The sequence below is a fragment of the Podarcis erhardii genome (assembly GCF_964252035.2).
Source record: "Podarcis erhardii genome assembly, chromosome: 16".
Lineage (NCBI taxonomy): Eukaryota > Metazoa > Chordata > Lepidosauria > Squamata > Lacertidae > Podarcis > Podarcis erhardii.
In genome coordinates this window covers 10239643-10263656 of record NC_138514.1, presented here as the reverse complement: position 1 = coordinate 10263656, position 24014 = coordinate 10239643, and the positions used below count along the sequence as shown (strand labels likewise).

At 45.0% G+C, this 24014-nt stretch overlaps 1 protein-coding gene across 1 annotated transcript in view; it reads left to right on the top strand.

The window, feature by feature from the left end:
- SLC37A2 (solute carrier family 37 member 2) overlaps positions 1-24014 on the top strand; it is a 67586-nt gene that overhangs the window by 5356 nt on the left and 38216 nt on the right. The window contains 7 exon segments of the mRNA XM_081843419.1: positions 16045-16126; positions 18734-18821; positions 21770-21848; positions 23895-23911; positions 23914-23975; positions 23977-23994; positions 23996-24014. The exon segment at positions 23996-24014 is cut by the window's right edge and continues 17 nt beyond it. Coding sequence (XP_081699545.1) covers positions 16045-16126; positions 18734-18821; positions 21770-21848; positions 23895-23911; positions 23914-23975; positions 23977-23994; positions 23996-24014 — 365 coding nt within the window.

Sequence of the window (24014 nt, the reverse complement as noted above, 5' to 3'; positions counted from 1 at the left end):
TGCTTTGTCCCAGCTCCTGCCAACCTAGCAGTTCGAAAGCATGCCAGTGCAAGTAGATAAATAGGTACCACTGTGGTGGGAAGGTAAATGGTGCTTCTGTGCGCTCTGGTTTCTGTCACGGTGTTCTGTTGTGCCAGAAGCGGTTTAGTCATGCTGGCCACATGACCTGGAAAGCTGTCTGTGGACAAATGCCAGCTCCCTTGGCGTGAAAGCGAGATGAGCGCCACAACCCCATAGTCAGCTTTGACTGGATCTAACCATCCAGGGGTCCTTGACCTTGACCTTTTGGTTGGATTCTACTGTGGTTATTCAGAAGCATGGTTCACCCCCCCAGTCCTAGAAAGAGCACATTGCCATCATGCCCAGTACCCACTGTTTGCTTTATTCTGATGTCTAAAGGCAGACTGGCAGAGAACTGACAAACACAGAATTCCACAAAGTCCAAATGCATTATTAACACATGCACACAAACGCACACATTCCTCCCCTCAGGTAATGAAGATCATCTTGCAGATGTTTTCTGCCATGACCTCTTGCTTGCCAAGCAGTGCTTTCCAAGACTTTATTTCCTTCCGGCATTCTTTGCCTGTACACATGGCGGCTGGCCGCTCTCCTCCTTGTCTGCCGCTCCTTCATTTCAGAATCCTTTAAAGTGATTTGTTAGGACATCCTCCGTATAACCAGTTGGTTCATTTTAAAGCGGTGGTGATGGGATTCAGATCCAGGGACCGAGCGCAGCCTTCAGGGCAAAGCCTTCATTGCATCCCCAATGCGTTGGCCTGGCTGGAATATGTCCTTAACCTCCCATATTGCCTCTTGCTCTGCACGGAGGACAGGGAGGTGTGTGTGTGTGTGTGTGTGTGTGTGTGTGTGTAAACTACACTACTGCACAAAGGTAAAAAAAAATACATGCATTGGTCTGCCCACATTTGCCTCCAGCTCCTCCTGCCATTGCCCTTTGGCCCTTGGACTGAAATAACGTTTCCCATCTCTGTTTTGAAGCAGCTGGACAAAGGCTCAGATAGGCAATGGTTGCTCAGAGTTGGGTTCACCACCAGAGGATTTCTCCAATTGTACATGAGAAATAAAGAACTTACTTTAATGCGGAGGAATGAAATGGACCAGTAGCTTTGGTGACCGACTATAGGTAAAGGTAAAGGGACCCCTGACCGTAAGGTCCAGTCGCAGACGATTCTGGGGTTGCGGTGCTCATCTCGCTTATTGGCTGAGGGAGCCGGCGTACAGCTTCTGGGTCATGTGGCCAGCATGACTAAGCCGCTTCTGGCGAACCAGAGCAGTGCACGGAAATGCTGTTTACCTTCCCGCCAGAGTGGTACCTATTTATCTACTTGCACTGTGTGCTTTTGAACTGCTAGGTTGGCAGGAGCAGGGACTGAGCAACGGGAGGTCACCCCGTCGTGGGGATTTGAACCACCGACCTTCTGATCGGCAAGTCCTAGGCTCTGTGGTTTAACCCACAGCGCCACCCGTGTTCCTTGGTGACCGACTAGCCTGGCTCTATTTCTCTTCTGTTTATCATGTATGGCCACCTTTGTTTTCCCCAGTCCAGATCGTCTCAATTATCCTGGGCTTTGGCTCCTTGGAGACCTGACCTGCTTTGCATCTTCCCATTAACCTACTGCCCTAATTAGAGGGAGGGAAGCCTTGAGTGTGACGCAGTTAGCTTGGTTGCTTAAGGGCCCACTCATCTGCCTAATTATGAGTCTAATTATGCCACTACCTATAAGGAAGCAGGCACAATAGAGGACAGGCCTTTTAGCAGCTTGGGTACACAAGAGGTTTCGTTTTGTACAGGAGAGGGTTTGTGGCTTGGTAGATGCAACCTGTCATCTGGGAATGACTTTAAAAGGCACCTGCTGATAAGAGACCTCTTCACTCAAGGTCCTAAGAACATTGTGCCTAAACTAGACGTGATGTTGGGGTCGGTCCATCATTAAATCTGCAGTGGCTTCTCTTTTCTTTAAAAGCAACCTCCAGGACTTGGAAGAGGGGGCACTGGATTTGGGGATTTGCTGCTAGAAGAGGGGAGATTAACTCTCCCTGTGATAGTCCTCACTTTGATTTCCTCCTCCTCTGAAGGTCATATTAGCTGTGGAGGACAAAAAGGCAGCTATCCAGATTGTACCTGGGTTGTTGTTTTACAAACAAGCAAACAAACAAACAAACCCCATACTGTGGCTTACAGCAGCTTGGGGAAAGTGTTTCTGTTAGGAAAACTTATTTATTTTGTTTGTTTAAACCAGGGGTGGTGTAGTGGTTAAGAGCGGTGGACTCGTAATCTGGTGAACCGGGTTCGCGTCTCTGCTCCTCCACATGCAGTTGCTGGGTGACCTTGGGCTAGTCACACTTCTCTGAAGTCTCTCAGCCTCACTCACCTCACAGAGTGTTTGTTGTGGGGGAGGAAGGGAAAAGAGAATGTTAGCCGCTTTGAGACTCCTTAAGGGTAAAGGGACCCCTGACCGTCTCGGATCCAGGTCCAGTCTCGGATGACTCTGGGGTTGCGGCGCTCATCTCGCTTTACTGGCCAAGGGAGACGGTGTACAGCTTCCAGGTCATGTGGCCAGCATGACTAAGCCACTTCTGGCAAACCAGAGCAGCACACAGAAACATTGCTTATCTTCCCGCCGGAGCGGTACCTATTTATCTACTTGCACTTTGATGAGCTTTCGAACTGCTAGGTTGGCAGGAGCAGGAACCGAGCAACGGGAGCTCACCCTGTCGTGGGGATTTGAACTGCCGACCTTCTGATCAGCAAGCCCTAGGCTCTGTGTTTTAACCCACGTCCCTTTTTTGAGACCCCTCAGGGTAGTGATAAAGCGGGATATCAAATCCAAATTCTTCTTCTTCTTCTTCTTCTTCTTCTTCTTCTTCTTCTTCTTCTTCTTCTTCTGCCCTCCAGGCTGCAGCTCCCATCATCCCTGACTACTGACCACCTTGTTGGCTGGGGCTGATGCAAGTTCCCTGACATCTGGAGGTCTGCAGGCCATTTAGATAGGTTACCATTAAAATGTGAACTAAATCAGATTTCCCCCTCACCCCTGCCTGTAACTCAGTGTCTGACGAAGCCGTTTCCATAGATGGCGCCTCACTGAATCACAGGCTTCCAAAGAAATAATCATAGCTGGATAAGTTTCCATGTTCTTACTGAAGCTGGGCTCTTGATGAGTCGCAATCAAGAAGCATTGGGGGCGGGGTGGAATTATGTTATGCATCATGATTTTTGCAAATGATGCTGGAGGAGAAGAGGAATATTTTGTGAGTGCAGAAGTGAGCTGAGGGCAGGGTGAGGGCAAGGATTTTTTTTAAAAAAAATAAAAAAATCATATTTTTTATTTAAATCATATTTTTTATTTAAATCATATTTTTTATTTAAATCAATTTTTTAAAAAATTTAAATCAATTTTGTAAATTTAAATCACTTTTTTAATTTAAATTGAATTTTTAAAATAAAATGCTTTTGGAGGAAAATATAGTTCTAAAGATAGTTTTCTGTTTAAGTTACATTATAGTCCAAAGGCCATCAGGAAATAAGGATTTGATTTAAGTTTTACTTGTGTGCTGAAAATCAGTCTAAGGGTTTTATTGTTTTTGTGTTTTTTTTAAAAAAATGTTTAACCGCATCAGTTAACAAACATGGATACATATGCTATAATGTTATTGTTTTAGTTAAATAAATTGTTAAAATTGTTATTAAGGAAATGATTATTTTTCTCCTTCCAATAAAGTACAGCAGAAAAGTTGTCCAAATATAAAGTTAGCTTATTAAACCTCACACTAATTTCATAATTATCTGTCTATGTATTTATAATAATATAACTAAATCAGTAATTTTTGTTATAATTGTAAAAACTACTCTGAAAATTTATTATTTCAAAAATGAAACCTTTATCTGGTCGTAAATATTAAGATTATACCAGTAGGAATGCCTTTCTGTAAAAAAAAGAGCTTTTCCCACGTCACTCCCCTTTGACTATCAGCATCTGTGACGCTTCTTGGTTAAACATCCACAGACTTATTGCTCTGCCTTAATCCCCAGCGATTTGTTGGCCGCTGAATGTGTGCGGGGAGTCCCTTTCCAAGGAAGGCTCAGACACAGGAACAGGGAACCTGTGCTTCTCCAGATGTTGTGCATCTCCCACTCCCATCAGCCCCAGCCATCATTGGCCAAGGAACTGGAGCCCAGCAACATCTGGAGGACCACAAGTTCCCCATCACTGCTCCAAACTCTGTGTGTGTCTGTCTCCTCCTACTTATTGCTCACATCTGGCTCACTGTAAGGTCAGCAGTCCAACATGCAGTTGGAGAAAAACAAATACGATGGATAAGTCTTTATAGTTGGGTGGTGATGGGGGAAAGCAGGTGACTGACAAGGATGTGCAGGAATGTTCCTTAGAGCGGATCACACTGTACCTTTTTTCTCCCACGCTTTCAACCATTGGATTAAGCATGTTTTCTTCTGCTTATCTTGCTTATTCTGATGCTCCCCGTCCATCTCTATGTAGATGCTTGATAAGCACAGGAAAATGTCATGTCCTGGTCGGCCTCTAGCATGGAAGGAAGGAAGGAGCACATTGCTCAGTGGCAGAGGGCATGGTTTGCAATGTGCAGGGTCCTTTGTTTAGCCATCACATCTCCAAGGAGGGAAGAGGAAGACCTAAACACCACGAGAACCGCTGCTGGGCAGGGTAATGTGCTGAGCTACACGAACCAGTGGGCAGAAGCATCTTCCTAGGAAAGCAAGGGGTGTGTAAAGCCACAGTGATCCATGCGGCGGTCACCTCCAGGCTTGACTACTGTAATTCGCTCTACACGGGGCTGCCCTTGAAGCTGTCCCAGAAACTCCAGCGGGTGCAGAATGCTGCAGCGAGGCTCCTCACGGGGTCTCTGCCATGGGAGCATATTCACCCAGTGCTTTTCAAGCTGCACTGGCTCCCGGTGGAGTACAGGGTCAGATTTAAGGTGCTGCTTTTGCCCTTCACGGCCTAGGACCCTCGTACCTACAGGACCGCCTCTCCCAGTATGCCCCACGGAGGACCTTAAGGTCCATAAACAGCAACACCCTAGAGGTCCCAGACTCTAAGGAAGTTAGGTTAGCCTCAACCAGAGCCAGGGCCTTTTCAACTCTGGCCTGGTGGAACACTCTGCCTCATGAGACCAGGGCCCTGCAGGATCTGATTTCTTTCCGCAGGGCCTGTAAGACAGAGTTGTTCTGCCTGGCCTTTGGTTTGGAGCCAATTTGATTCCCTCCCTCCCTCTCTTTCTTTTTTCTTTTCCTTCTCCTCCTGCGATGAGGCTACATTTTAATATTTTAATGTTTCATTATTTTAATGTTGTATTTTAATTTTGTTTTTAAGCTGTAATCATTCAACGTGTTTTTATTATTGCTTTTAAGCCGCCCTGAGCCCGGCCTTGGCTGGGGAGGGCGGGGTATAAATAATAATAATAATAATAATAATAATAATAATAATAATAATATTCTAAGTACACCAATCCAGTGCAGCCCTGCATGGGCTGTTTCAATGCTGAGTTATCATTGGGGATTGGGTGTGTGTGTGCTGCTGAGCCCCATCTGTATTTCCTGTCCAGCTGTCGCTGCAACAGCTTAGAATCACATTGATCGTGAAACATCCCTCCTCACCTTGCCAATGTGTAGTCCTGTTGGGGGTGATGCCAAACAGAGGAGGTTGCTCCCTTGAGGTTTATACTTGCTTCGTTAATTTGCATATTTCTTTCTTTTTTTAAAATAAATCATCTTTATTGGTTTTTCAGTTACATACTCCACATACACATATTGTATTACATTTTACATTTCTACTTGCTCTTGAGAGCTGACTTCCCTCCTTCCTTCTTCTGGCTTTTTTGTATCGCATCTGACATTTTCGCATTGTTTTTATCCATTTTGCATATTATTGTTCTTCTTCCATATTTGTCCATAGAGTATTTGTACACAAATAAATCCTTCTATTTACACAATTCTTGTTGTCTATCTATATTCATTTGCAACTACTATTAGTTACATTAGTTATGTTATACATTTTACTTCTTATTATTTTTATTATCCGGTAAATTTCTTTGTATTTCACATTCTGAGGCTTATTTCAGTTCTACTGGTTTCATTATTTCACCTTATCTTTCCTATATACAACATAAATTTTTCCCATTCTTCTTGAAATGTTTCATTGCCCTGTTGCCTAATTTTCAATGTTAATTTAGCTAATTAGAAGAAGCAGTATTTTGAATATTTCTTGTATGATTGCTGTCCAGGAGAGTTGGATTTTGGGACATTCCCATCACATGTGGAGGTATGTGTCTGTGGAGGTGCATCCTCTCCAGCATTTTGGTGAGGTTCTTGGGCATATTAGCACTGGTGATATCCAGATGCCCTGGCTAACATACCACCAACTACATGCCCTCCGTTGGGGTTTTTGAGGGCCGTTATCTTTGGATGGGCTAGCAGGCTCCTAGGTGAGAGATTGGGGGTGGGGGGGTACTGATGTGAGTAAATGCGGCTTCCCAACAAGAGACTGAATTCTACAAAGCGGCCTCTGTGTTGTGAGAACAAGAATGTCTTGTGGGTGTTTGCTGATTGCGCTGCTTTATGTAATTTTGGCTGGTCACATTTATTGTACAGTACTTTTTTACCATCCTTTGGTGGTGGGGAGGAGGTGCTTACCTGGCCTTCTGGCAGCTGAGTTGCAGCTGCTTACTGGGAGCAGTGTAAATGTACTAGCAGGAAGCCCAGATGGGCTCCTTTAATGTTTCTAGAGACTAGGCAGGTCTCACGGCCAAATCACCTTTCCCCCTCCTGGTTAGCAGCTAGAAGGTCAGGTAAGCAGCTCCAACTCCACCTTGACACCTGCTGCTGCTGTGTACTCTGATTTGGGGGGAGGCTTTATATAAACAAACCATATTACAAATTTTTAATTTAATCAATAATTTAATTATTTAATTTAATTTAATTTAATTAAATTTAATTAATTTATTTAATTAATTTAATTTAATTAATTTATTTAATTTAATTAATTTAAGTTAATTTATTAATTTAATTTAATTTAATTTAATTAATTTAATTTAATTTAATTTAATTTAATTTAATTAATTAATTTAATTAATTTGATTAATTTAATTTGATTAATTTAATTTGATTAATTTAATTGATTTAATTGATTAAATTAAATTAAATTAAATTAAATTGATTAATTAAATTAAATTAATTTATATACCGCCCTATACCTGCAGGTTTCATGAAAGTTAACAGGATAAAATCAGAAGATAAAAGCAGAGCATAACAATATTCTCCTGCTCTTCGCTGCTTCTCTTTTTCTGTCTCTTTCAGCTCCTTTTTGCCTGTTCAGTTTTGGCTAATTTTAAAGCAGAAGTGAAACTGGCCATGAAAAGAAAGAAGAAGAAAAAAGAAGTAGTTTCATTACTTCCTGAGGAGGATGAAATAGCAGCAGCGTGGCACTCTGTGCATGCAGGGAGTCTAGCTTTGTCAACAATCGCCACACAGTCTGTTGTGTCCTGGATAGACAGGACACAGTGACAGATCCTCCCACCTCAGCAGTGACTAAATGGATGTACAGTCATACCTCGGGTTACAGCCGCTTCAGGTTGTGTTTTTTCAGGAAAGGGTTACTTCCGGTTTCAGCGGTCGCACATGCGCAGAAGCGCTGAATCGCACTTTGCGCATGCGCAGAAGCGCTGAATCGCAACCCGCGTCTGTGCACGTACGGGTTGTGAACACTGCAGGTTGCGAACGTGCCTCCTGCACGGATCACGTTTGCAACCCGAGCGTCCACTGTAGTTGACACGTGATCTCTATGATCCGCTGATTCAAAAAACAAAACATATAGATGGGAAAAGAAAAGAAAAATTCTTGGAGGGGGCTTGAGATGTCTATTACTAAGTGAAAATGCTGAGTAGTGAATGGAAACCACCAAATATGTTTCTTTGAACTCCTTTTGGCAACGTGCTGTTACACCAGAGGTGGGCAAGCTGTAGCCCTTCCGAGATAGAATCCAATTCCCATCAGTCGCAGCCAGCATGAACAATGGTTAGGGATGAGGGGAGTTGGAGTCCAACAAGGTCTGGAAGGCCTCAGATTCCCCATCCCTGTGCTATTTATTTATTTATTTTATATACCACCTTTATCTTCCAAGGTTCTCCTCCAGGGCCGTCTTACCCATAGGCATGAGGGGTGCGGGGCACCTGGGTGCCAGGTTCTCAGGGGTGCCAGGCCAAGAGTTGAGTCCCGCAGGCTCTTCTGTTGCGGGCAGCTCTGCGCCGCAAGTTTGGGGGTGACCGAGCCAGCTGGCACCCTCCTGCGTGCCTGGGACTGGGCAACCAGGGGGGAGGTGCTGGGCGGATCTTTGCACCTCAGTGCCACATATGCTTAAGACAGCCCTGTTCTCCTCCTCCCCATTTCATCCCCACAAACAACCCTGCAAGGTAGGTTAGGATAAGAGATGGCAACTGACTCCAAGTGAGCTTCATGGCTGAGTGGGGATTCAAACCTTGCTATCCCAGGCCCTAGTCCAGGCTTCCTCAGACTCGGCCCTCCAGATGGTTTTGGCCTACAACTCCTAGCAGGACCAGTGGTCAGGGATGATGGGAATTGTAGTCTCAAACATCTAGAGGGCCAAGTCTGAGGAAGCCTGCCCTAGTCCAACATCCTAACCACTTACGCCACACTGGCTCCCAGAATGTTTCCAAGCACAATTCAAAGTTGGTGCTGACCTTTAAAGCCCTAAACGGCCTCAGTCCTGTATACCTGAAGGAGCGTCTCCACCCCCATCATCCAGTCCAGACACAGATCCAGCGCCGAGGACCTTCTGGTGGTTCCATCACTGTGAGAAGCCAAGTTACAGGGAACCAGGCAGAGGGCCTTCTCAGTAGTGGCACCCGCCCTGTGGAACACTCTCCCAGCAGATGTCAAGGCAATAAACAACTATTTTACTTTTAAAAGACAACTGAAGGGACAACAGGGACAACTTCCCTGTTTAGGGAAGTTTATAATGTCTGATGCTGTATTGTTTTTAATATTCAGTTGGAAGCCGCCCAGAGTGGCTGGGTTAACTCAGCCAGATGGGCTGGGTATAAATAAATTATTATTATTATTATTATTACCGAGAGAACCTAAGAAGGACTCCCACTAGATCATAGCAAGGACCTGTCTGGTCTGGCCAGATATCTATTGGAAGGAAGACCACAAGAAAGACTGGTATTCAGAGTCACACTGCTTTTGATGCCGGAGCTATTATATAGACCTGGAGGCGTTGGGAACCTTGCAGTCCATGGATGTAGCCAACCCACTGCCCAAGTTAGTAGTCATCACTATGTGAAGAAGCCCTTCCTTCGGTCTGATCTGGATCTCCAAACATTCAGCTTCAGTGAATGAATGAAAGCTCCTGTCCTTCTTTCCACTTTGAAGGCATTTGTTACAGAATCTGGCGAAGGACATACCACCTTTGTGCTAACCATTCCTCCCGATCCTGTGTAGTTCTTTGCTTCCCCTTGTAGTTCTTTGCTTAGCTTCCCTGATCAGGCTGCCTCTTTTGAGTTGAGTTGCTGAGATCCCTCTTTCCTTGAAAGGCAAAATGAGTGTGTCTCTGGCTTCTTCTCCTCACCGCAGGCTGAGTAGAGCTGTCCTCACATGGTTGAGTTTCCACCGCTGATCCCATGTGATTATGAAAACATGCTGTTCCCCATCGCTACTCACTTACTTTGGAGAATGGAAATATGCCGATGTTATTTCCATTAACAAAAACGGAACCAGCAGCAACCACAGGCTGGCTGACTATGTCTAATATTGTCTTACACCTGCAGCTCAAATTCTTCACTTCCCACCTCATTCCTTTAGCAGCTTAACTAGGAACAAATCCAATTGAACTCAGCTACATAGGAAGCTGCCGTACGGAGTCAGATCATGAGCCCATCAGTATTGCCTACACAGACTGGCAGCAGCTCTCCAGGATTCCAGGCAGCGGCCTCTCCCATTCCTACTTGGAAATGCTGGGGATTAAAAAACAGGACTTTTTGCATGCACAGTGTATACACTGAGCTTTGATTCCTTTCCCGAAAGGAAGATTGTAGTCCTCAAGGTTCTATATAATGATCTGTTTAAATGGAAACATAGGGAGCTTCCTGATATTGATTTGGATCATTGGTCCATCTAGGTCAGTATTTTCTACACTGATTGGCAGCTGGTCTCCAGAATTTCAGGCAGCTAAATCAAAATTTACTTACATATCTATATATCTATATATGTATATATAGTTAGATTGGAGGGCATGGCCTGCCACACTCCTTTGCCATGCAAATATAGGTGATGTGTTGCTATGGGAACTAAATAGTAAGATCTATAAATAGTGAGATCTATAAATCTCATCTATAAATATAGTGAGATCTATAAATAGTGAGGTCTAAATAGTGATTTTTAATAGGTTATTGTATTTTAGTGTTCTGTTGGAAGCCACCCAGAGTGGCTGGGGAAACCCAGCCAGGTGGGCGGGGTATAAATAATAAATTATTATTATTATTATTATTATTATTATTATTATTATTATTAATTATCTTTGCTTCTCTGAGTAGGACCATTTGGGGGAATATTCTGTATAGGAAGAACCATTCTGTATAGGAATGACGCAAACACTTTGGCTAAGGAAGATATAATCCAAACAGAGAAAAGGCAGAGAGAGCCAAGGTTTTGGATTAATAGCATGTTGGGGCCTCTTTCTAGAGATCTGCTTTGAAAGCAGTGGCTTTTGGTTGTTGTTGGGAGTGTCTCAGTTGTGCCTCCGCCTACATATGGCCAATATTCTGTAGGCAACGATTACAAAACACCAGTAAGCCTCTGCTTCCCTTGGTATTTTCCATCCTCAGGGGTGACCTCGATTACTGGGACAGTTCCTGAGCAGTTTTCTTAAGTGCTGCATAAAATGCTTGGAAGCAGCAGTCAAGGAAGTGTTTTGATGCAAAACATTGTCCTGCCCTCTCAAAGGAACCACAAGACAAAGCAGGGAGTTTCTGCTGGCTGTGGCTGATACTGGACAGCCCCCGATTCCTACATCCTAAAAGCAGAGGGGAATTTCCCCATGCGAACGGCAGCCCCAAAGAAAAACACATTTGACCCTTGCAGAACGATGTTAGCAAATCTGCAATGGAACTTCCTGGATCTCAGAAGTCTACCTGTAAGGATGACATGCCTTGATCACTGAAAAAAAAGGCTGCAGATAAGAGGGAAACGCCAAGGAAGGTGGAGGAAGCTGCCGTATAAAAAAATGAACGAGACCTTTGGAATATTTGCTGGGGTTGTTTTCAAGCAGGAATGTTTTGAGTGAAAGTATTTTTTATTTTTATTTTTGTAAAAGGCTGGAATAGGTTCTAATATGTCCGGGTGTGGTGGCTACATCACTGGGGTGATGGCCAGAACCAATCGCATGGATTATTAATAATAATAATAATAATAATAATAATAATAATAATAATAATAATTTATTACTTATACCCCGCCTATCTGGCTGGGTTTCCCCAGCCACCCTGGGCCGCTTCCAACAAAGTATTAAAATACAGTGGTCTGTATTAAAAGCATTAAAACATTAAAAGCTTCCCTAAACAGGGCTGCCTTCAGATGTCTTCTAAAACTCTGGTAGTTGTTCTTCTCTTTGACATCTGATGGGAGGGTGTTCCACAGTGAGGGCGCCACTACCAAAAAGGCCCTCTGCTTGGTTCCCTGTAACTTGGCTTCTCTCAGTGAGGGAACTGCCAAAAGGCCCTCGGCGCTGGACCTCAGTGTTCGGGCAGAACGATGGGGGTGGAGACGCTCCTTCAGGTATACTGGGCCGAGGCCGTTTAGGGCTTTAAAGGTCAACATCAACACTTTGAATTGTGCTCGGAAACGTACTGGGAGCCAATGTAGATCTTTCAAGACCAGTGTTATGTAGTCTCGGCGGCTGCTCCCAGTCACCAGTCTAGCTGCCACATTCTGAATTAGTTGTAGTTTCTGGGTCACCTTCAAAGGTAGCCCCACGTAGAGTGCATTGCAGTAATCCAAGCGAGAGATAACTAGAGCATGCACCACTCTGGCAAGACAGTCTGTGGGCAGGTAGGGTCTCAGCCTGCATGCCAGATGGAGCTGGTAAACAGCTGCCCTGGACACAGAATTGACCTGTGCCTCCATGGACAGCTGTGAGTCCAGAATGACTCCCAGGCTGTGCTCCTAGTCCTGCAGGGGCACAGTTACCCCAGGGACCAGGGAGTCCTCCACACCCGCCTGCCCCCTGTCCCCCAAGAACAGTACTTCTGTCTTGTCAGGATTCAACCTCAATCTGTTAGCCGCCATCCATCCTCCAACCGCCTCCAGACTCTCACACAGGACCTTCACCACCTTCACTGGTTCTGATTTGAAAGAGAGGTAGAGCTGGATATCATTCACATATTCCGGATTCAATACAGTTTACTTGGAAATGTCTTAGGAAACTGCTTTGTCCCAGGCCAGCCTCTTTATCCATTTAGCCCTAGTGCTAGGATAGAATCACAGAATTGTAGAGTTGGAAGGGGCCCCGAGGGCCATCTAGTCTAACCCCCTGCGATCCAGGAAACTTTTGCCCAGTGCAGAGCTCGAACCTACGACCCTGAAATTAAGAGTCTCATGTTCTACTGACTGAGCCGCTCTAAACATATCTAATACAGGGCTGGTACTGAGCTACAGTGCCATCCCTTAAACCAGGGGTCAGCAAACTTTTTCAGCAGGGGGCCGGTCCACTGTCCCTCAGACTTTGTGGGGGGCCAGACTATAGGAACGAATTCCTATGCCCCACAAATAACCCAGAGATGCATTTTGACATTCTACTCATGTAAAAAACGCGCAGATTCCCGGACCATCTACGGGCCGGATTTAGAAGGCAATTGGGCTGGATCCAGCCCCCAGGTCTTAGTTTGCCTATCCATGCCTTACCAGTGGTGTCCAAACTTTTTTCAAAGAGGGCCAGATTTGATGAAGTGAAGGGCTATGAGGCCAACCAAAGTTGTTGACATTTTTTTTTAGGATTGAAGTTTTTGAGCTTTTTATGATTTATGATTTTACTCCAAAGTTATTGAGTTTTTTTTAGGATTGATGTTGTTGAGGTATTTTTTGGATTTTACCCCCTAGAAATAAACTACCACAGGGGCTAGATTAAACCAACCAGTGGGCCGGATTAGACCCCCAAAATGGATTTTGGACATTCAAAATCAGTTTTTAAGAGGGATATTGAAACTCCCCAACTGTGTAAGTAATACAGCGTTACGCATGGAACTTAATATTGTATCCCTGGAAAATGCTCTGTGGAAGCACATACTTTGTCACTGGTTATCTCTATGGCACAATCTCCCAAACTTGTACTTGATACAATGTATGTGGAGAGTTGATTTCCAGAGCCCATGGGTAAAAAATTTACAGCTGAAAATTACGGCAATGGGAATCTCCCCATCCAAATTACTAGAGCAGGACATAGTCCCAGCTAAAAGAACAGTAACCTGTAAGCTAGAGGAGATGGACTTGCAGCAGAAAATGGTTTGGGGCAATGGTACCTGCTCACCTCTAAATCTTGGTTTATTACCCCTCTTAAGGCTCCCAAACTATTTGAATTCCTTAACTTCCTCAGCTCATAGATATGCCTTTGTAAAGGCAAGATTCAGCACCTTCCCATCGAACGTGCTGAGAAATAGATTCTCCAATGGACAGATATCGTTCTTATGTGATTGTAATTGTGGGGCACCGGAATCGTTGCATCACATAATTTTTGACTGTGCATTTCACTTACCGGCCAGGAGCAAGTTTCTTGCTCAATATCTTAAGGGAATTGCCGATGATACGATTGAAGCCAAACTGAGATATCTACTAATTGATGATGACCCCCTAAGATCACTCATGGTTGCCAGATTCTTGATCAGCGTCCTATCCCTAAAGAAGAGAAACGGTCTCCTTTGTGGCTCAGATAACCCCTTTAAACCATGATCTATGTTTTAGGCGATATCACCATTGATATCCTTGATTAATTTATGAGCAGAGGGCGATGTACAGATTACAAATTTATTGTAATGTATGATGGTGGTCCTTGTCATTGTTTTGCCTTGGTTCCTGTTTGTCTTTTGTAAGTTTCAGCGATTTTAAATTTGGAGGTTTAAGTATAATATGTTGGTATGGGAAACTGTCGTGTAACGGGCCAATGGCCGTAATAAAGATCAATCCAATCCAATCCATTTTGGACATGCCTTCCTTATACTGAATAGGAACCATTGGTTTACCAACTCCAGCATTGTCTCTTCTGGGGATGGGGAAGAAACTCCTGTCCTTATGTCAGCCAGAGGTGAAGGTGCGGGTGCGAACTGGCCTTGGCTTTACACAACAGAAGAGTGAACTGCAACCTGCAATGATAAAAAGGATGCAATGATTTATGCCGCCAGCTCTTCGAGGATGACATAAAAAGGATGAGTCAGGTGACCTTTCTGGCTCTTGCTCAATTTATTCCAGCCTCTGTTTCACCTCTTGAAGGTGAAGAAGATCAGAGGCTGGAGGGACTTTGCGGCATGCAAAGAGCCAGTGTGGTGTAGTGGTTAAGAGCGGTAGACTTGTAATCTGGGGAACCGGGTTCACGTCTCCACTCCTCCACATGCAGCTGTTGGGTGACCTTGGGCCAGTCACACTTCTCTGAAGTCTCTCAGCCCCACTCACCTCACAGAGTGTTTGTTGTGGGGGACGAAGGGAAAGGAGAATGTTAGCCACTTTGAGACTCCTTCAGCGGGATATCAAATCCAAACTCCTCTTCTTATTCTTCCATGGTAACGGAAGATGTAAATTCTCTGCCCACTTTCTGGCTGGCTTTCACAAACTATGCCTTCCTCGGCATTTACTCAGAAGTAAATTTTGCTGAGTTCGACAGGGCCTATTCCTATGCAAGTGTGTAGGGTTGCAACCCAAGTGGATGATAAACATGCATATAGTCTATATATCAAAAGAAAAAAAAATCCCCTGGTTTTTATAAAATGCATTTAGTACTGCTGGTTTAATTGTAAAGGATTAATACTAGTTGCCTGTTTTTGGAAATCTGATTGAACTGTTTGGGAAGAAGGAAACTTACATTTCAACCTGGAAACCCTTCATATTTTAAAGTTGTCTTCTGGGTAGAAATTGAGCTGTTTCCCCCCTCTGTAGTGCTGGAATTCTGTTACTAATGATATAATAAAATTGTAAGGGTGTTGTCAGGCTGCAGTTTGGTAAGTTGTAAAGGGGTGAGGAAGGGGATTTGCTAAGGTGTAAACGGAAGGTGGTAGCTGGGGTTGGCGAGCAAAGCGAGCAGGAAAGTTGGCCCCTATTTTTGCAGTAGTAGCAGATCATGTATCTTTTCCGTGTGGTCAAGTGATCTTTTTCACGTAGCCTTTGGCTTATATGCCATTAAGCTCTTTGGGTCAAGAACCTGCCCTATCGTATTTAGTAGTGCAGTGATGGTTGTAACAACAGAACAACAGGCTTTTTAGGATTGTAGCACCGGTCCTTTCGAACGCCTTCCCCAGAGTTAGGCACCAACTCTGCTGTCTTTTCAGTACCTGCTTGAAGAACTTTTTCACACAGCCTTTCATTAAGCTGAAATTGTTCTCAGTCTGCATCTACACTGGAATTGTTTTAAATATGTTCGTATTATTACCACATGCCATCTGCTGCCCTGGGCTCCTTTGGGAAGAAGGGCAGGATATAAATTTAATAATAATGAAATAAGCAGTAGGGTTTTCTTTTGATACATGGTGCCCTTGGATGTAGAGTTAAAGCATACCGGTTTCTGTAGCTTAAACGGGGAGTAAAATGACCTCCCAGCTTTGGTTCTCTTCCACCCAGAGGATGTGGTAGACATTTATTTTTCTGCAGACTGCTCAAGCAAGCTGGTGAGACTTCAGCCGTCAGCCTTCAGAGATAACAGTTAAAGCTTATCACTGTTTTCGATCTTTCTCTCTGTTTGCTCTATCTTTCATGTGTGTCTTCTTTTCTAGGTACCGGGGATTAATTCTGGTGTTGACGTTCCTGTGTTATACCACTTTCCATCTCTCACGGAAGCCCATCAGTATAGTAAAGGTACGTAGCATCGGTCCCCAGGGGTGATGGGCTATCTTTCATAGCTGTCAACTTACAGATTTGAAAATAAGGGACCAGCAGCCTCAAAAATAAGGGATCAGCAGCCAAAATAAGGGATCAACAATTACTTTGATAACATACATATTTTGTTGCGTGCAAATGGCTTTAGATACCTATTAGTCCATAAATTACCATATAGCATATATTCAACACAAAAAACTAGCAACAATTTGTTGTTGACAAAGCACAGCTGGACACAGAAAGGGCTCCATTACCTTCAGTAGCTTATTTAAGGGACATCATCAATAAGACACAGCAGCGGGACATGGCACTGGGATAAGGGACTGTCCCGCCAAATAAGGGACGCTTGACAGCTATGTATCTTTGGACACAAGGGGGGGGGCATGCAATCCTATACAGGTTTCCATGGGAAGAAGTCCCATTGAATTTTAGTGAGATCCACTTCCAAGTAAACATTCACTAGCTTCAGCTGTAAGCAGGATATTTGAACTCGCCCTTTCTTCCACTTTCCTCCTGTTCCTCTGGTGTATCCCCGTAATGTTTTCTAGATTGTAAGCCCCTGGGGGCAGGGACCTGTTCTCTTGTGCCCTTTAAAATTGCATCCATACTGATGGTGCTATATGAAACCACCATGCCTGGGAATTTGGTGTATGGCCTGTCCCTTTTTATATATTAGTTTTTATTAGTTTTCCAAATTTTAACAAGTTGATCCAAATTATTTAAATATAATACAATCTTTTAAAAAATAATAATTTGGTTTCCCACTCCTGTTACAAGCATATGTCCATTGCTTCCTGATGTTGCCACTTCATTCTTCTTCTTTAATTGCCTTCTCATCCTTCTATTAATTTTAATCCGTTTTCATAGCTGGCCTTTCTTGTTTCCTTGCAATCAGCACCTTTGTTGTTTGCCAGACGTATAAAAATCCATTTTCACATGTGCATCCCTTCCAGAACTCTGTGTGTAAAGATAATTTATTGGTGTGTGGCCTGTCCCAAGGGTGCCAAGTTGAATAAAATATTGGGAGGAGGGGAAGGTAAGCCCACCCCACATAATAACAAGATGCGCACATGCTGTTTGAATGGCAATGCCCCCTCAAATATTTTATTGGGGGTCCAAAGGGACCACATCCCCTAGGAGTTGGCTCCCATTTCCTGTCATGAGAGGGGTTTCATTCCCTTTGAAGGAACAGGTTCAGAGTACATTTCTGAGCACAATTCAAAGCTTTGGTGCTGACCTTTAAAGCCCTAAATGGCCTCGGTCCTGTATACCTGAAGGAGCGTCTCCACCTCCATCGTTCTGCCCGGACACTGAGGTCCAGCTCTGAGGGCCTTCTGGCAGCTCCCTCATTGCGAGAAGTGAGGTTATAGGGAACCAGACAGAGGGCCTACTTGGTAGTGGCGCCTGCCCTGTGGAACGCCCTCCCTTCACATGTGAAGGAAATAAGCAGCTATCCTATCTTTAAAAGACATCTGAAGGCAGCCCTGTTTAGGGAAGTTTTTAATATTTAATGCTGTATTGTTTTTAATACTCAATTGGGAGCCGCCCAGAGTGGCTGGGGAAACTCAGCCAGATGGGTGGGGTATAAATAATAAATTAATTTAAAGAAGAGTCTCAGCGACCTCCTGGATTCCAACTTGCCCCTAGAATCTTGAGTGGCTTTTGTAGGTAGGAGTGCTTAAGCCCAATTTAGGCTGCTTAGCTAGGGCCATTCCTGGCCTCAATTGTCCATACTCTGGTGACCTCCCATCTGACTACTGCATTGGGCAGGGCTGCCGTTGAAGACATTCTGAAGGCTACAGCTAGTGCAGCATGGTTTTATGGTGATTTTTCAATTGTTCCATTTCCTGCCGATTGTTTCTATGTACACCTCTTAGAAATGTGTATAATTAGGCGGTATAGAAATGTCTTAAGTAAGTACATAAACCATGACTGCTGGGCTGGTAAGTGGGGCAGCCCGATGGGGCCATGTGCTGCTGATCCCAAAACCTCTGCCCTGGCTGTCAGTGAGCTACCAGATCAAATTCAAAGCATTGGTGCTAATTGTTAAAGCCCTTAATGGCCTGGGACCAAGGACCTAAAAGTGTGCCATCCCCACTATTTGCAACCCCTACGTTTGGCAAGTGAAACCTTGTTGGCAGTGCCACCACCGGAGGCTGCCCAGTTGGTGTTGACCCATGACAGGGCCTTTTCAGTGGTGGCTCCCCATTTCTAGAATGTTCCCCTCAGTGAGGTGCATCTGACTCCCTCATTATTGATTTCGATGAGATATTTTAAAACATCCCTATTTATCCAGGCATTTGGTGGCTGAAGCATGCCGCTCCTGACAGCCCCGAAATCACCTGTGGAGAGAATGCTTTGAAACTGTGTTCACTGTTGTTTTAAATTCATAGAATCATAGAATTGTAGAGTTGGAAGGGACCATGAGGATTGTCAGGTCCACCCCCCCCCCAAATGCAGGAATATTTTGCCCAATGTTTTTCTCACCCTGGGTTCTTTGGGGAGGATGTAAATTTAATGAATGAATAAAGAATCTCTGACTCTGTTCTCTCTCACTCTGTGTGTGTGTGTGTGTTTTCTCCCCAGAGTGAACTGCACTATAACTGTTCTTCACGGGGACCCAATCCGCACAATGAATCAAACAGCACTACGTGGTGTGACTGGAAGCCTTTTGGTAAGCCTGCATTGGTTTTCTGCTGTATCTTTCCCCAGAAGAGCAAACATACACCCTCTCTTGGCCTTCTTAAAGTGATGGAGGACAGGGCAAAATTGTGTAGCATACAGCGCTGTAAGGTAGGGAAGGACCATAGGTCCATGACAGAGCAATTGCTTTGCATGTAAAGGGTCGTGGGGTCAGTTCCTGACACCTCCAGGTAGGACTGGCAAAGCTTCGGGAGTCAGTGTAGTACAGACGGTATTCAGCTCGATGGACCGATGGTCTGAGCTTGGTAGAAAACAACTTTCTGTGTTGGTGGATATGGAAAAGCTATTTGTGACTCCCGCAACTTGGACATGTGGCTTTCAGAATTGTCATCTGGAAAACAGCTGGAGTGTTGTTCCTTCTTTGACTCTCCTGCTTTCCACAGACTCTTGAGTTATGGGCTGTATCCAGAGTCCTTTTCCTGGAAACCTCAGGTGACTAGGCAGCTTTATGGCCAACTTAGGCTCTCTGATCCCAACTGATTCGTATGCAGTAACCGGAACGGGATGCCTTGAGGGCCAGCAGTTTATTCTGATGTGATTAGCAACCTTGGCGTATCTTATCTGCGTTTGTTTGCAATGTCATTGTGGAGCCTCATTAGCAGATTGGTTGCGGTTGGTTCCCACTGTGCAGTCAGGCTTTCCACAGATATATTTATTTATACAGTGCAATTTCAGGGTAAACTACCTTTACAGAGCTGCTTAGGCAAAAAGACACAGGTCCCCGTCTGCAAGGAATAGGCAATAGGTGAAACAGCAGTGGGAGGGAGGGAGAGTTGGGAAACTGCCTTTTTTATATATTCAAAATTATAACAAGACATATTATCCAAAAACATATCTTCCTTGTCCCCCCCCCCATTTTTCCTCCCTTGCCCCCCACAAAACCCACCCCCACCCCCCGACTTCCCTCAGTTCCAGTCTTTGGTTTCTCTAAGAATGCTGTTTTCTGCATGTTACAAAGTTGTATAGATCCTCAAACTATTTAGCTGATTATTAAAAGATTGTGAATGTTTATTCGAAACCTGCCAAGGAGTCCAGTTCGCTCTGTTGCGTCTTCAGATACTTTGTAAAGGGTTCTCATTCATCCTTAAAGTCACAGTTATCCTTGTCCCTTAGCTTATATGTCAGTTTTGCCAGTTCTGCATAATCCATCAATTTTCTTGCCATGATTCTTTAGTTGTGGTTTCTTCAGTCTTCCATCCTTGTGCTACCAGAACTCTCGCAGCCGTTGTCGCATACATGAAGATGTTTTTCAACTTTTTTGGCAGGTCTTTCCCTACAATCCCCAACAAAAATGCCTCGGGTTTTTTAACAAATGTTAAACGGAACATTTGTTTAAAAAATGTTAAATGGAACATTTTCTTCAATTCGTTGTATATCATTTCCCAAGAGTTGGGAAACTGCCTTAAGCTGTCTTTCACCATGTGCCCATTTGACCCAGTACTGTCCATTATTATTATTTCTTGAATTTATATATTGCCCTATACCCGGCTGACGGTGGGTCTCAGGCCAAGGTCTTCTGCAGCACCGGGAGATTTTCTGGATGCAAAGCATGTGCTCTTAAGTGCAAGCAAATGCAGTCAATTGTGCGTCCAGGTTATACTGAGAATGGGGAATTAAAAAGGCAAACAAACAGCCACATGGACAAGGTGCATTTTGCTTCAGTCTATTTACAAAAGCGGAAGGCGGACTTCCTGTTTATGACCTTCCCGCTTCGGCGCCAAATTAAGGTATTTAAAGACCCAATTTTCCGTTCTACTCACGGGTAGTTGTTTAAAATCCACTTGTCCACAGGAAAAAGTCAGCGCTCTCCAGCAACAGCAATGCGGCTTCACTCCGTGAAAGAAGCAGTCGATTCAAAGCACCGCGTCACTCACCCCACGTTGCTCCAGATCCCCAAAACAGGGTTTCCTTGCGAGTAGGGGAGGCGCAAAAGGTGCCAGCCGAATCCCAGGTTCATAAGCTTCTCCCGCTTGTGATTTCAATGGGTCTCCACCTTCGGACAAGGTGCATTTTGAAGGAGGGGAGAAAGGTGCTGCCATCCATATGCTTGGAAGAGAAGTTCCATTTATAGGATGCAGCAAGGAGAATGGGCTGCAAGGGAGGCTTGTCCGTACAACAGCCCATTATGCAGCCACAACCTTGATGCCTGCATGGCTGCATTTGCCTGCACTTAAGAGCACACGCTTTGCATCCAGAAAAGAAATGGAGAGGTGGAACGCACACGTGTGTTGACATTTTTAAAAAGCCTGTTCTATAGCCCTGCTGCGGACGCGGGTGGCGCTGTGGGTTAAACCACAGAGCCTAGGACTTGCCGATCAGAAGGTCGGCAGTTTGAATCCCCGTGACGGGGTGAGCTCCTGTTGCTCGGTCCCTGCTCCTGCCAACTTAGCAGTTCGAAAGGACGTCAAAGTGCAAGTAGATAAATAGGTACCGCTCCAGCAGGAAGGTAAACGGCGTTTCTGTGCGCTGCTCTGGTTCGCCAGAAGTGGCTTAGTCATGCTGGCCACATGACCCGGAAGCTGTACGCCGGCTCCCTCGGCCAATAAAGTGAGATGAGCGCCGCAACCCCAGAGTCAGCCATGACTGGACCTCATGGTCAGGGGTCCCTTTACCTTTACCTTATAGCCCTACTGGAACTGTACCACTTCAGAGTGCAGCTAAGAGAACAGTGCCCAGGAGCTGACCTGGAAACCTTGAAGGTCAGAAATTCGTAAGACCAAAACGTGTGATATTCTGCTCCAAAATTTTGTGTGGCTGATCAGCAGCCAGGAACTGCTCTTCCTTGCCCGCTGCAAAAATGGAAAAAAAAGTGGAGGGAGCCAGCTGCCTCAATACAGGAACCTGTGTGAGCTTGATACTTCTTTTGCCCAGTAGGGTACGGCTGCCACTGAACTTAACCCATACCGTTCCTTCTTCCAGATCAGGACAACTACAAAGAACTCTTTGGAGCCCTGGACAATGCGTTCCTGGTTGCCTACGCTATAGGAATGTACATCAGGTATGTACTCATAATGCTGGAAGGAAAGAAATGACACATTTACTTAGTTTATTTCATTTATATGCCACCTTGATCTTCCAAGGAGCTCAAGGGGGTGTACATGGGTCTCCTCCCCATTTCACCCTCACAACAACCCTTTGAGGTAGGTTAGGCCAAGAAATGGTGACAGGCCCAAGGTTGCCCAGTGAGATTCATGGCTGAGTGGGGAATCGAACCCTGATCTCTCAAAAACTCTAACAACCGTTACTCCGCCCTGGGTCTCTAGTGTGCACTGAGTTTGTATAGATCTACTGTTGAAGTCAGAGGGACGCGGGTGGCGCTGTGGGTTAAGCCTAGGATTTGCTGATCAGAAGGTCGGCGGTTCAAATCCCCGCAATGGGGTGAACTCCTGTTGCTCGGTCCCTGCTCCTGCCAACCTAGCAGTTCGAAAGCAGGTCAAAGTGCAAGTAGATAAATAGGTACCGCTCCAGCAGGAAGGTAAACGACGTTTCTGTGCGCTGCTCTGGTTCACCAGAAGCGGCTTCATCATGCTGGCCACGTGACCTGGAAGCTGTATGCCGGCTCCCTCGGCCAATTAAGCGAGATGAGCGCGCAACCCCAGAGTCGGCCACAACTGGACCTAATGGTCAGGGGAACCTTTACCTTACAGTTAAAGTCATAAGCATGCCTGCTTAAAAGGCTCTGTTGGGTTCCATAGGACACATTCCTTAATGCTGCAATCCTGTGCACATTTAATAGGGAGTAATTCCCACGGAACACAGTGGGATTCAGGCCCTATCTGCACTGTGCATTTAAAGCAGTATCATGCTGCTATAAAGAACCATGGATTCCCTCAAAGAATCCTGGGAACTGTAGTTTGTTAAGGGCAATGGGAATTGTCAAGACACATGTGTCCTACCCCCCCGGGGGGGGGAGTAGGAATCAGATCTAGCAAGGCAATCCTTGTGATCTTAATTTCACCAGCTCCTTCAGTGGCATTTGCAATTTAGATTTGGTCTTGGTTTACCTACACTACAGGTGGGGGACCTTTTTTCCTTAGCCCACATTCTAGTGGTGGGCAGTGCCAAAGACAAATGCGTGCTAAGCAATGAACGTTGACCTTTGCTACAGTAGGTTACTGGTAGTTTCTACAAACATGCAATGTTCTCTCTCCTGGCAAGCTGGAAGCATGGTCAGAGTTCAAGGACATAGTCCAGCCAGGCAAAAAAATAACCACTCAAGGAGAATGCAAAGCAGGGCTAGTGGTTTGGGAGGGGGCGTGGTCTGATGAGATCCCCAAGGGTTAGGCAGAGAGGCCTTAAGGGCCGGATATCGCCCCAGCCTCTTTCTCATCCATAGGCCCTGCCTGTGACCAACCACCGGCTTATGGACTTCAGTATCCCGGCTGTTGTTAAAAGGTCTCAAACAACCCAAGAGGTGCTCTTAGGACAAATCCATAATATTTGATTACTTTGGCATGGCATGGCAGGTGCCAGCCGCACCGACAGCAATCAGCTCACCTCTTAAACCACGCAGGAAACCGATCAGAGATATAGAATTCCCATAAACATGGTAATAACTGCAGGCAGATAAGAAATCTGCTAATGGAGGTCTCGAGACGTCAACAGGACTCTTGTCCACATGATGGATCCTGTTTGCTCTCTTGTCTCCTAAGTAGGTAGTTATTAAACAGTTCCATGGGGTTATTTCCAGGGCTGTGTATACGCCATTTTTATCACCACGGGCCAGCTTAATTGACCAGGCCAGGGCATTGCAAAATTTGTCCTTCCTCAAAGACAAAGGGCACCACAACCACAATGCAGCCACGACGGCTTCGCTTCTGATGCTGCTCCGCCAGTGTGGGAAATGCGACATGGGAAATAGCTGTGTTGTTGACGATGGTTTCCCAGAAGATTGTGGGAAGAAGCAACACCAGCTTCTGTCACCACCGCAGTTACTCCTTTAATTTAAACTCCTAAGCTGTTTCCACATTCATTTCTGGTTGGGCACTGATCCTTGAGAAGTGGCTGTTGTGTTTCATGCGCTCTTCCTTCCTGTCTCCCACAGCGGGGTCTTTGGTGAGCGCCTCCATTGCGCTACTATCTGTCTGGAGGAATGTTGCTGAGTGGGTTGTTCACTGCCTTATTTGGGATTGGGCTACTACTGGGAACATCCATGAACTGTGGT